The 13,074-nt window shown below is 48.3% G+C and overlaps 1 protein-coding gene across 1 annotated transcript in view; it reads left to right on the top strand.

The window, feature by feature from the left end:
* Positions 1 to 10,831, top strand: part of LOC132874352 (acid-sensing ion channel 1B) — a 595,724-nt gene extending 584,893 nt beyond the window's left edge. The window contains exon 10 of the mRNA XM_060910471.1: positions 9,688 to 10,831. Within this exon, the coding sequence (XP_060766454.1) occupies positions 9,688 to 9,783 (96 nt within the window). The 3' untranslated portion in view covers positions 9,784 to 10,831. The remainder of the gene's footprint in view (positions 1 to 9,687) is intronic.
* The last annotated feature ends 2,243 nt before the right edge of the window (positions 10,832 to 13,074 follow it).

Genomic DNA, 13,074 nt, shown 5'->3' on the forward strand with positions numbered 1-13,074 from the left:
CCTGCAGAACTAAGGACTTAGCCTGTACTGACATGTGTCAGTGCAGCAGCCAGTGCCAGAACGATGACGATTCCCAAGCCATGATGTATGAAAGCGATGATGATGATGATGATGTATAGAAACAGACTAATTAAAAAGGATGGATATACCGTGGTCTAAATGTGCATGTCGACGTCCAACATTCAAGTTTTGTGTTAGCTAATTTTAAACTGTTCAATAAAAGGTTCTCTGAGTTATCTGACCAACTGCTTACAATGTGTATAGTGTGTTTTAACCATATTGTGTATTGCAATGGGATGATGAAAAAAAACATGGTTTTGTAGTAAAATGGAATATGGAAGGTAAACAACTTCTTATTATAATGAAATAGCAAGAAAACAACCACACTGTCATTTTTTACCTATTCATGCATTAAAGGGTTAATATGGTGAAGTGTACCTTGCACCATTTGATTCCCTGACCCTAAAAATGTGGGTTTAGCAGTTAAAATCAACATTCCAGCCTTTTCAGAAGCCAAGATATCACAAATTAAAGTTTTATGGTGGCCATTTTTAAAAGTTCAATATGGCCGCCATAGAGACATGTGAAAAAATGCCAACATTGATTTTCTGACTCCTTATACAATAACCTTTCCAAAAATGTATAATTTACATAATCCCCAAAAAATTCCCACTAAAGCATATATGGAACCAGACTAGTATATGTAACCACTGTCTGCATTGTGTTGTGTTTCTGTGACAAAGGCCAACACTTTCTCAGTGTTTGAATGCATTTTTATTGCCTGTAGGACAGCAAGGAAACCCACTGGTTGGTCACGTTCATATACAGCAGTCTGTCGGCACAGCATGGGCTCAATCCTCACGTACTGGCCAGATTATTCATAAATAATAATTAATAAACATAAACATAAACCCAAACATAAACATATGTACCTGTAGGACAGCAAGGAAACCCACTGGTTGATCACGTTCATATACAGCAGTCTCTCGGCACAGCTTCATGGGAAGAAGTTAGCAAATATTAGCTTAGCCTTTGAGCTAAGGTAGCTAACTATCGTATCAATATGTAACAACAATACACAACCAATTTGACTCATTCTGTTAAGTGCAATGTGTTTGCCACCTTCTTAAGTATAATATAATTTTAGCTGTGTTATTGCATTACATTATTGTGGCAGCGGGGGCGTGGTCAAGCGCCGGTCTGTGACAGGAGGGCGGAGTCAGGGAAGGTAAGTGGCAGAATCACTTCACCTGAGAGCAATTAACCTGTGTTTGTGTGTCTTCCCAGCAACCACGCCCTATATAAGGAGAGAGAGAGCAGAGGAAGTGAGCTCTCTCCCGCACCAGAGGACTTGTGTGTGTGTGTGTGTGTGTGTGTGTGTGTGTGTGTGGCTGGGAGAGTAGATATTGCTGCTGAAAAGAGCAAAATAAAATAGTTTTTGGAACTCAGTTCTGTCCTGCCGTACTTCTGTGCTCCACCCACCTGCTCTGACCTCTACAGTGGTGCTGAAACCTGGGATCTGGAGCACAGCAGCCTCACAGCCCCATGGAGTCCTCCCCATTTGCTGAACTGGTCCACGCCCTTGCCACGGCCCAGCAAAGCCAGCACCAGGCGCTACTCACCCTCCGAAAGGAGCAAGAAGAGCGGTTCGAGGCCCTGGTGCTGGCCCAACAAGAAGATCGACAGGCGTTCTGGCACCTCCTCGCGTCGGCGGGGTCCACCAGCGCTCCTACCGTGGGCCCGTCTCCCCTCACTGTCACCAAGATGGGCCCGCAGGATGACCCCGAGGCGTTCATCATGCTCTTTGAGCAAGTCGCCGAAGCCTCGGGGTGGCCGATGGAGCAGCGCGCGGCGCGCCTCCTCCCCCTGCTCACGGGAGAAGCACAGCTGGCCGCGCTACAGCTCCCCGCCGACCGCCGGCTGGCCTACGCGGACCTCCGCCGGGCCGTCCTCCAGTGCGTGGGGCACACTCCAGAACAGCAGCGCCAGCGCTTCCGCGCGCTGCGCTTGGAGGAAGTCGGCCAGCCGTTCGCGTTTGGCCAGCAGCTCCGGGACGCCTGCTGGTGGTGGCTGAGGGCCAACAACCGCGACGCCGAAGGAATCCTCGACCAGGTGGCGCTGGAACAGTTCGTCGCTCGCTTGCCAGCAGGAACTGTGGAGTGGGTCCGGTGCCACCGCCCGGCGTCGCTGGATCAGGCAGTCGAGCTGGCGGAGGACCATTTGGCGGCTGTCCCGGCGGCAAGATGGCAGAGGGCATCTTCTCTTCTCTCCTCTTCTCTCTCTCTCTCTCTCCCCCCCTCCTGTGTCCCGTCCTCGCCCCATTCCCCCACCGCGGAGGCAGGGGCCGGCCCCACCCCAGCCGGCCCGCTGCACCCGCGATGCCCTCCCATTTCTCCCTTCTGTGTCTGTCTCTCCCCCACCTCAGGTGAGTAAACCCCAGATCACCGGTGCAGAGGGAAAGCTCGGGCCGGTTGGCTGGCGCTGCGGGGAGCCGGGCCACCTTCAACAGCAGTGCATGACAATGGAAGTGGGCGCAGTGGTTCAGATCCCCGATGCGCCAGAGGCCGCCCTCGATCGGGCCGGAGAGTATCTCATACCAGTGAGTATCCAAGGGGCTACACATCAGGCGTTGGTGGATTCTGGTTGTAATCAGACCTCAATTCGCCAAAGCCTGGTTCAAAACGAGGCATTGGGGGGAGCACAAGGGGTGAGGGTGTTGTGTGTGCACAGGGATGTTCACCACTACCCTTTGGTGTCGGTCCACATTATTTTCAGAGGGGAAAAATTTATAGTGAAGGCGGCGGTTAATCCACGCCTTACCCACTCTTTAATTTTGGGGACTGATTGGCTGGGATTTCGGGGGTTAATGACACGCCTAGTAGAGAGTGGGTCCTGCCATTTGACAGGGGGAGGTCCCAGTGTCGCTTTGGTGGGAGCAGCTATCACAGAGCCGTCTACGTCATCTCTGCGTCAGAGTGAGGAGCCGCCGGCTCCTCCTCTCTCTATTGGGGAATCCCTCGCGGATTTCCCATTAGAGCAGTCGTGAGACGAGACTCTGTGGCATACGTTTGACCAGGTGAGAGTAAGCAATGGTCAAACGCTCCCGCCGAACGCCACCCCGTCCTTCCCCTACTTCGCGATTATGAAGGATAGATTATACCAAGTGACGCAGGACACTCAAACTAAAGAGCGAGTCACGCAGCTTTTGATTCCAAAGCGCCGCCGGGAATTGGTATTCCAGGCGGCTCACTTTAATCCCATGGCTGGACACTTAGGGCAGGATAAAACACTAGCCCGAATAATGGCCCGATTCTATTGGCCGGGGATTCTCGGCGATGTCCGTAGGTGGTGTACGGCATGCCCCGAATGCCAGTTAGTAAATCCAGCGGCCATTCCAAAAGCGCCTTTGCGCCCTCTACCGTTAATCGAGACCCCGTTTGAGAGAATTGGGATGGATCTCGTTGGGCCATTAGATCGGTCAGCATGAGGGTACCGCTTTATATTAGTTCTGGTGGACTATGCAACGCAATACCTGGAAGCAGTGCCTCTGCGCAATATCTCAGCACGCAGTATTGCAGAGGCGCTCTTCCGTGTCATCTCCCGAGTTGGAATCCCGAAAGAGATTCTGACTGACCAAGGCACTACGTTTATGTCATGAACACTGCACGAACTGTATGGGTTATTGGGGATTAAGCCGATCCGCACCAGCATATATCACCCACAAACGGACGGTTTAGTTGAACGGTTCAACCGCACCCTCAAAAATATTATTAAGAAATTCATAAGTGAGGACGCACGTAATTGGGATAAGTGGCTTGAACCCTTGCTGTTCTCAGTGTGAGAGGTCCCCCAAGCCTCCACGGGGTTCTCCCCGTTCGAATTATTATATGGGCGTAAGCCGCGCGGCATCCTGGACGTGCTGCGGGAAAATTGGGAGGAGGGACCTTCACAAAGTAAGAACGAAATTCAGCACGTTATGGACCTGCGCGCAAAACTCCACACGCTCACCCACCTAACTCAGGAGAATTTGCGGCAGGCCCAGGAACGGCAAGCCCGCCTGTACAACAAGGGTACGTGCCTTAGAGAGTTCACACCGGGAGATAACGTACTTGTACTGTTGCCCACGTCGAGCTCCAAATTGATCGCCAAGTGGCAAGGGCCCTTTGAGGTCACACGGCGAGTCAGGGACGTCGACTATGAGGTGAGGCGAACAGACAGGGGTGGGGCGCTACAGATCTACCACCTCAGTCTGCTGAAACTCTGGAACGAGGTGGTCCCCGTGGCATTGGTGTCGGTAGTTCCGGAGAAGGCGGAGCTGGGGCCGGAGGTTCAAAAAGGGACATTGGCATCATGTTCCTCTCCGGTCCCCTGTGGAGACCACCTCTCCCTGACCCAACTCACGGAGGTCGCCCAGTTGCAGGCCGAGTTTTTGGATGTGTTCTCGCCCCTGCCCGGTCGCACTAACCTCATAGAACACCACATAGAGACGCCCCCGGGGGTGGTAGTGCGTAGCCGCCCTTACAGGCTACCCGAACACAAAAAAAAAGGTGGTTCGGGAAGAACTTCAGGCCATGCTCGAAATGGGCATCGTCGAGGAGTCCCACAGTGACTGGAGCAGCCCGGTGGTCTTGGTTCCCAAGGCCAACGGCTCGGTCCGGTTCTGTGTGGACTATAGAAAAGTCAACGCGGTGTCTAAATTCGACGCGTATCCAATGCCTCGTATTGATGAGCTGCTCGATCGACTAGGCACGGCTCGCTTTTACTCGACACTGGATTTGACGAAGGGATATTGGCAGATCCCCTTGACTCCATTATCCCGGGAGAAAACGGCCTTTTCCACACCGTTCGGCTTACACCAGTTCGTCACACTTCCGTTTGGGCTGTTTGGGGCGCCCGCTACGTTTCAGCGGCTGATGGACAGGGTCCTCCGGCCCCACGCCACCAATGCGGCCGCGTATCTAGATGATATTATCATTTATAGTAATGACTGGCAGCGGCACCTGCAACACCTGAGGGCCGTCCTTAGGTCGCTGAGGCGGGCGGGACTCACTGCCAACCCAAAGAAGTGTGCGATTGGGCGGGTGGAAGTACGGTATCTGGGCTTCCACTTGGGCAACGGGCAGGTGTGTCCCCAAATTAATAAGACAGCAGCGATTGCGGCCTGCCCGAGGCCCAAGACCAAAAAGGGGGTGAGACAGTTCCTGGGGCTGGCTGGCTACTATCGTAGGTTTATACCTAATTATTCGGACGTCACCAGCCCGCTGACTGACCTCACTTAAAAGGGGGCGCCAGATCCGGTCCAGTGGATGGAGCAGTGTCAGCGGGCTTTCTCTGAGGTAAAGGCTGCACTGTGTGGGGGGCCACTTTTACACTCCCCTGACTTCTCTCTCCCTTTTACGTTACAGACGGATGCATCGGACAGAGGGCTGGGGGCCGTTTTGTCCCAGCAGGTGGAGGGGGAGGACCGCCCGGTCCTTTACATCAGTCGGAAGCTGTCAGTGTGTGAGGGGCGCTACAGCACGATTGAGAAGGAGTGCCTGGCGATCAAGTGGGTGGTCCTCGCCCTCCGTTACTACCTGCTGGGGCGCCCTTTCACCCTCTGTTCGGACCACGCGCCCCTCCAGTGGCTCCACCGCATGAAGGATGCCAACGCGCGGATCACCCGTTGGTATCTGGCACTCCAACCCTTCAACTTCAAGGTGGTCCTCAGGCCGGGAGCGCAGATGGTCGTGGCGGACTTCCTCTCCCGTCAAGGGGGGGGGGGGGGAGTCGGCTGCAGGCCGGACGGGTGCCCGGCCTGAGTTGGGCAGTGGGGGTATGTGGCAGCGGGGGCGTGGTCAAGCGCCGGTCTGTGACAGGAGGGCGGAGTCAGGGAAGGTAAGTGGCAGAATCACTTCACCTGAGAGCAATTAACCTGTGTTTGTGTGTCTTCCCAGCAACCACGCCCTATATAAGGAGAGAGAGAGCAGAGGAAGTGAGCTCTCTCCTGCACCAGAGGACTTGTGTGTGTGTGTGTGTGTGTATGCATGTGGCTGGGAGAGTAGATATTGCTGCTGAAAAGAACAAAATAAAATAGTTTTTGGAACTCAGTTCTGTCCTGCCGTACTTCTGTGCTCCACCCACCTGCTCTGACCTCTACAATTATTTTCACAGTTTCAGTACAGTGCTGTGCTTTGACTAACCTACCATGGGCTCAATCCTCACGTACTGGTACTGAGGTAACGTCACAGCCAGTATTTATGTGCTGAGGGGAGCCATGGCAACCAGTGAGTGTCCATGATACATATTGTACGTAACAGCAACTCTGATTGCTTGTCACTGTGTCAAGTGGAATCAACAGCTAAACTCTGTTACACACACACACACACACACACACACATTTTATATATATATATATATATATATATATATATATATATATATATATATACACACACATACATACACATACATATAATTTGGAGCAAAAGGCCATAAAATAAACAGTCAAGGGCACTTGAGGTATAGCAGGTAAACATGAAATAAGCAATATAAACAATAAACTAATAGCTGTTAAGGTGAGGTAGTGCGGAATAGGGCAAATGAGCGAGGTAAAGTGAAATGTGCAGTCCCTGAGTTCAGTGTGCGAATGAATGTTGAGTGTGTGTGTGTGTGTGTGTGTGTGTGTGTGTGTTGGGGGGGGGAACTGTGAAGGTGACATGATGTCAGATGCTGAAGGGGGGGCAGGGGGGTGTACGGGCAGAATCTGTGGCAGGGGGGAGGAGGGGCAGAACAGGGAGGGAGTTGAGCCTCCTGACCACCTGGTGAAAGAAACTGTCCTTGAACCTGCTGGTTTTGGCCCGGAGACTCCGCGTTCTCCTCCCTGACTGCAGCAGGCTGAAGAGGCTGTGAGATGGGTGGGTGGGGTCACTTGCAATCCTGATGGCTTTGCAGGTGAGGCAGGAGTTATAGATATCCATAAGAGAAGGGAGAGAGACACCAATGATCCTCTCAGCTGCTCTCATGATGCGCTGCAGAGTCTTGCAGCAGGACATGGTGTAGGTGCCGTACCACACGGTGATGCAGCTGGTCAGGATGTTCTCAATGGTGCCTCTGTAGAATGTGTGCATGATGGGGGCCGGGACTCTTGCTCTCCTCAGTTTGTGGAGGAAGTACAGATGCTGTTGGGCTTTTTTGGCCAGTGATGCAGTGTTGTTGCTCCAGGACAGGTCTTCAAAGATGTGCACACCCAGAAACTTGGTGCTGCTCACCCTCTCCACTGCAGCACCGTCGATAGTTAGTGGACCATGCTGGGTGTGCGCTCTCCTGAAGTCCACAAAAATCTCCTTCATCTTCTCCACGTTCAGGTAAAGATTGTTGTCCTTGCACCACATGGCCAAACGGCTCACCTCACTCCTGTAGATTGTCTCATCGCCATTGTTGATGAGACCCACCACAGTCGTGTCGTCCGCAAACTTAATGAAGAGGTTGGAGCTGGATGTTGGTGTGCAGTCATGGGTCAGCAGAGTGAAGAGGAGGGGGCTCAGCACACATCCTTGGGGGGCCCCCATGTTCAATGTGATGGTGCTGGAGGAGTTGCTGCCGACCTGTACAGCCTGTGGTCTCCCCGTCAGGAAGTCCAGCAGCCAGTTGCACAGGGAGGTGTCAAGTCCCAGCTGGTCCAGTTTATGAATGAGCTGCTGAGGAATGATTGTGTTGAATGCTGAGCTCAAGTCTATGAACAGCATTCTGACATATGAGTCTTTTGTCTCCAGGTGGGTGAGGGCTGAGTGGAGAGCAGTGGAGATGGCGTCATCGGTCGAACGGTTGGACTGATATGCAAACTGGAAAGGGTCCAGGGAGGGGGGGAGGGCAGACTTGATATGCCGCATGACTAGCCGCTCGAAGCACTTCATGAGGATGGGAGTGAGTGCAACCGGGCGGTAGTTATTGAAGCAGGAGGGAGACAGCTTCTTCGGGACCAGGATGATGGTGGTGGCTTTGAGGCACATGGGGACAACAGCCTGGCTCAACGAGATGTTGAAGATGTCTGTAAAGACATCTGTGAGCTCCTCGGCACAGTCTCTCAGGACACGACCAGGAATGTTATCTGGACCCGGGGCTTTCCATGCATTTGTCATCCTGAGAGCTCTCCTCATGCTGTCTGGGGACAGCGTCAACACCTGGTCGCCGGGAGGTGGTGGGGTCTTCTGTGCCGTGGTGCTGTTGTCTGCCTCAAAGCGAGCAAAGAAGTCATTCAGCTGATTCAGCAGAGAGGTGGAGTTATCACAGGTCTGCGGCGAGGGCTTGTAGTCTGTGATGGTCTGAATCCCCCGCCACAGGTTCTTGGTGCCGTTGCTGTCGTTGAAGTAGTCAGCAATGTTCCTGGAATACTGTCTCTTGGCCACCCTGATGCCTCGTGACAGGTTGGTCCTAGCTGACCTCAGGCCCACCTCATCCCCAGCTCTGAAGGCGGCATTCCAAGCCCTCAGGAGCCTGTGGACTTCCCCTGTCAGCCATGGCTTCTGATTTGCCCGAATGGAGATGGTTCTGGTGACTTTAACATTGTTCATGCACTTCCTCATGTAGGCAGTGACGGTCTCCGTGTACTCCTGGAGATCTGTAGTGTTGTTGTAGGTGGCCGCTTGTCTGAACATCCTCCAGTCAGTGGTGGAAAAACAGTCCTGAAGTGCCTCTGAGGACCCCTCTGGCCACACACGTATCTGCTTTGTAGCTGGTTTGGTGACTTTAACCAGCGGCCTGTATGCTGGCATTAGCATAACAGTGGAGTGATCTGAGGCCCCAAGGTGGGGGAGGGGGAGGGCTTTGTAGGCGCCTCTATGCATGGTGTAAACATTGTGCAGAGTATTGTTTTCACGTGTGGGAAAGTTGATATGTCCATAGAGTTTTGGAAACATGCTCTTGGGGTTTGCATGGTTGAAATCCCCAGCCAGGATGAGGAAAGCATCTGGGTGGGCTGTCTGCTGCTCACTGATGTGCTGATAGAGTTCATTCAGTGCTTCACTCCTGTTGCTATTGGAGCCGGGAGGGATGTATATTGCTACCAGCAATATGGCTGTAAATTCCCTCAGCAGGTAGAATGGCCGGCACTTAATAATTATAAACTCCACCAGTGGTGAGCAGTGTTTGCAAACCACGACAGCATCGCGGCACCAGGCATCACTGATGTAAACACAGAGTCCTCCACCGCGAATCTTCCCCCCCTCGACTAGTGCTCTGTCTGACCGGTAGCATGTTAGCTGTGCTAGCTGAATGGCACAGTCCGGGACGCTGTTGTTAAGCCATGTTTCCACAAACACAAGGACACAACACTCACTCACAGACTTAGAAGATGAGCAGAGTAGGCTCATCTTCTAATGTGTTATGGTGTATTACAGTAATGCTGGAGTTAATGTTAACTAATTTGTTAAATAATGGCATTTAATCTATCCATCCATTATCTGTAGCCACTTATCCTGTTCTACAGGGTCGCAGGATAATGGCATTTAAGAGAACCTTAATGTACAGCATTCCCATTAAAAAAGATTTAGCTGACATTTGGATTTCAAAATCACTGTTTGTTCCTGTTGTTCCCTTAATGTTCCAATTTTTACTAAAATCCAAGTGAATCAAGTGTATAGTGCATGACTTGAGACAGATTTTTTTAAATGGTTCACATTAATATGAATATTTCTTCTCTGTTTTCAGCCTCCGTGTGAAAACCTTCGCACTCCCTCTACATATCCTGCCAACATCCTACCTCACCATCCGGGGCAGGGCAACTTCGAGGACTTCACCTGCTGAGTGAATGAAAGAGGAGCTGGTAGAGTCGGACTCCAGCTCACAGTGTACAACCAAAGCTGTCTGACTACATTGTCATGAGCACCCACCCATCCCGGACAACAGAGAATCGATTTTGGCTGGATATTTTAACGTCATTGCGTCATGTAAAAATAAAACAAACATTAAACATTGAAATCACGAAAATACACTAGTACTGTTCCACAGCACAACCATGTGTGTACTTTAAAAGGATTTTGGAACACTGCCTCAAAAGGGAACTCCTTGTCGAAGCCTTTGAGACGTAGAACATCACAGCTCAAATGAACAGGCTTCCTGTGGGCCTGTGAGTCCTCTGCCTTTTCTGTATATAACAGCGGCTATACACCGTCTTAACTGAGTGGCTTAATTAGATTGTTAGATGTAATATAGTGCTTAATCCATGTAGCAGCATTTGTGGTGACTGATGGACTGCAATGATGTTCCACTCATGATCAGTGTCTCATTTAAGAACATATTTTTCCAACTGACAGGAAATGATCAACTATTCATGGTAAAGAAAGCTGCGTTCAGCTTTCTGTTGTTCCATCCAGCTCTCATTTCGTGACTGCATGCTCGTATTCGTCTTCCTGTGCATGTTTTCAGTTTTTTTCAGTAACCATTCTTATTATTGCCAAGTTTGCCTCAGTTATATACAGGTGTGTGTGTGTGTGTGTGTGTGTGTGTGTGTGTGTGTGTGTGTGTGTGTGTGTGTTGTTTGGCTGCCTTAACCCTACAATTGTGTGTATGTTTGATTGGCTTTATCATGCGTGTACTTTGCCTGAGGTGTGTGTGTGTGTGTGTGTGTGTGTGTGTGTGTGTGTGAGGTTTGCTGAATATATGAATTATTCTCTCTGTTTCAATTCCGTGAGATTATTCTTATTGTTGTTACTTTTCAGAACTGTCACTGTTTTAAGCATCATATCGAAGCACAAGACCACCATTATGTAAAAGCCAATGAAAAAGAAAGACAGGATCATATTCTTTCAGAAACTATGATCATTATGATAATCAGAATTGTTGCAACTCTATTATTCCGATTTTTGTTTTTCTACAACAAAAAAGTAGACATGTTGCCTGATAGTCCAGTCGCCATCTTTACAGATAATAGACTGTTCTATTTATCTATGAAAGTATAATAAATATCATTGAGAATTTTCATTGCGTTCTTTGTACTTTATATTTCAGGTTTATTTTGGGAAGGAAGAAGAAAACAAGAGACTCCATTTACATTTTTAATGTGTATCAAAATAGGAATATATCCAGTCCCAACATTTGATAGCAGGTGATTCTATACGACATAAGCGTAGTGCACATTGTCACACTAATAAACAGAAGGCATGAAGTTACAGTAATCTGGACACATTACATGATTAATGATGCCAATCAAAGCAAAGAAGTCTGAAAGCTATGTTCTGTGAACATATCAGGAGGAGCAACTACAGCATCTTCCTACAAGTACCCTGATAAAACTTCTTTATAGAAGTTAAACAGTATATTTAATATCATGAGGGCAGTCAAACTGAGCACTCAGAGCACTATCAGCAAGCACAGTCATTAAAACCATGTATAAGGTTCAATGAATTGTGCACAAAAAGTGTTTGGGAGCAAGGAATAGAGAACAGAGCATGTAGGTAGAGAAACTGAGAAAAATGTGAGAGAGAGTACTTCATTCGACATAATATGGATTACTACAGCTGTGGAATGTGGCTGTTAATTGAAAAGCATTCCAGGTGACTACCTCATGAAACTGATTAAAATAATGCCAATAGTGTGCAAAGTGTCATCAAGGTAAATGGTGGCTACTTTCAAGAATCTAAAACATGGAACATATTTTGTTCTTTGAACACTTTTTTGTGTTCTTAGCAAATTTGACAAGGGCCAAATTGTGATGGCTAGATGACTGGGTCTGAGCATCTCCAAAATGGCACATCTTGTGTGGTGTTCCCTGTATGCATTGGTTAGTACCTCCCAAAAGTGGTCCAAGGAAGGATAACCAGTGAACCGGCAACAGGGTCATAGGTGTTGAAGGCTTATTAATTCAAATGGGACATGAAGGCTAGCCCATATGGTCCAATCCCACAGAAGAGCTACTGTAGCACAAACTGCTGAAAAAGTTAATGTTGGCTAAAACAGAAAGTATCTGTATTTCAGCAGTTTGAACGATGGTATTCATATACTTTTAAGTATTTAGTATTGTTCTAAAATGTAGAAAATAGTCAAAATATAGAAAAACCCATGAATGAGTAGGGTTGTCCAAACTTTTGACTGATACTGTATCTGGAAATTAATTTAAAACTCAATTAGCTAACATTATAAAGAATGATTCTAGTAGTGTAAGTGCATGAACATGCATTGTAAGTCTAAAATGTTTAACAATTATTCCATGAAATCGAGTCATACATGAGCTAATAGCCAGTGAGGTATGTAGCACCAAATTGGCTATAAGCCATGTACAACAAGACAGAGTGGAATAATTGTTTTATTATATCCACATTCATGTGCCGAGGTATAGAATAACTTTAGACATTTATTTACTGCTTCCTTGGACATTTCAGTTCTGTAATTTTCAAAGTTCTTTGAGCTTTTGAACCAGTCTAAAGAAATTCAACAAATTTTAATGCTTAAAGATCAAGAATGTCAACAAACTGGTGAAATGACAGTCGTAATTTGTGGAAAATGCTATAATAATAATAATAATAATAATAATAATAATTCTTGAAAAATAAGATACCTTCTTACCATCAAATACTTTCATTCCATATTTTGTTGCTTTTTTTGTATATTTTGGGGTTTTGTTTTTGAGTAGTTTTTATTTCATCCTCGGTTGGTTCATCAAAATGCTCCGCCATTTTGTTTTTCTCCACTCATGGTATACAAACTGATAGCCTAGTAGTAGAGTAGCCAATCTCTCATATCCATTGAATGTGAATATAACAAAAGCTGATATTATCTTAGTTCCCCTATGACCAAGGATAGAAACAGGTACAGCCAGAGGATAAATGCGTGTTTTAACTTTATGATTTAAATATCTGACTCCAATACATTTAATTAATTATTTGACTCCATCCATTATCTATACTACTTATCTGTCAAGGTTGCAGGGGAAGCTGGAGCCAATCCCAGCTGGCTTTGGGCAACAGGCAAGGTACACCCTAGGCAGGTCACCAATGTAGCGCAGGGCTATCACAGAGATGAACAACCGCTCACATGCACATTCATACCTATGGGCAATTTAGAGAAACCAATTGATCTAATCCGCATGTCTTTGGACTG

Source organism: Neoarius graeffei, chromosome 26, assembly GCF_027579695.1.
Source record: "Neoarius graeffei isolate fNeoGra1 chromosome 26, fNeoGra1.pri, whole genome shotgun sequence".
Classification (NCBI taxonomy): Eukaryota; Metazoa; Chordata; class Actinopteri; order Siluriformes; family Ariidae; genus Neoarius; species Neoarius graeffei.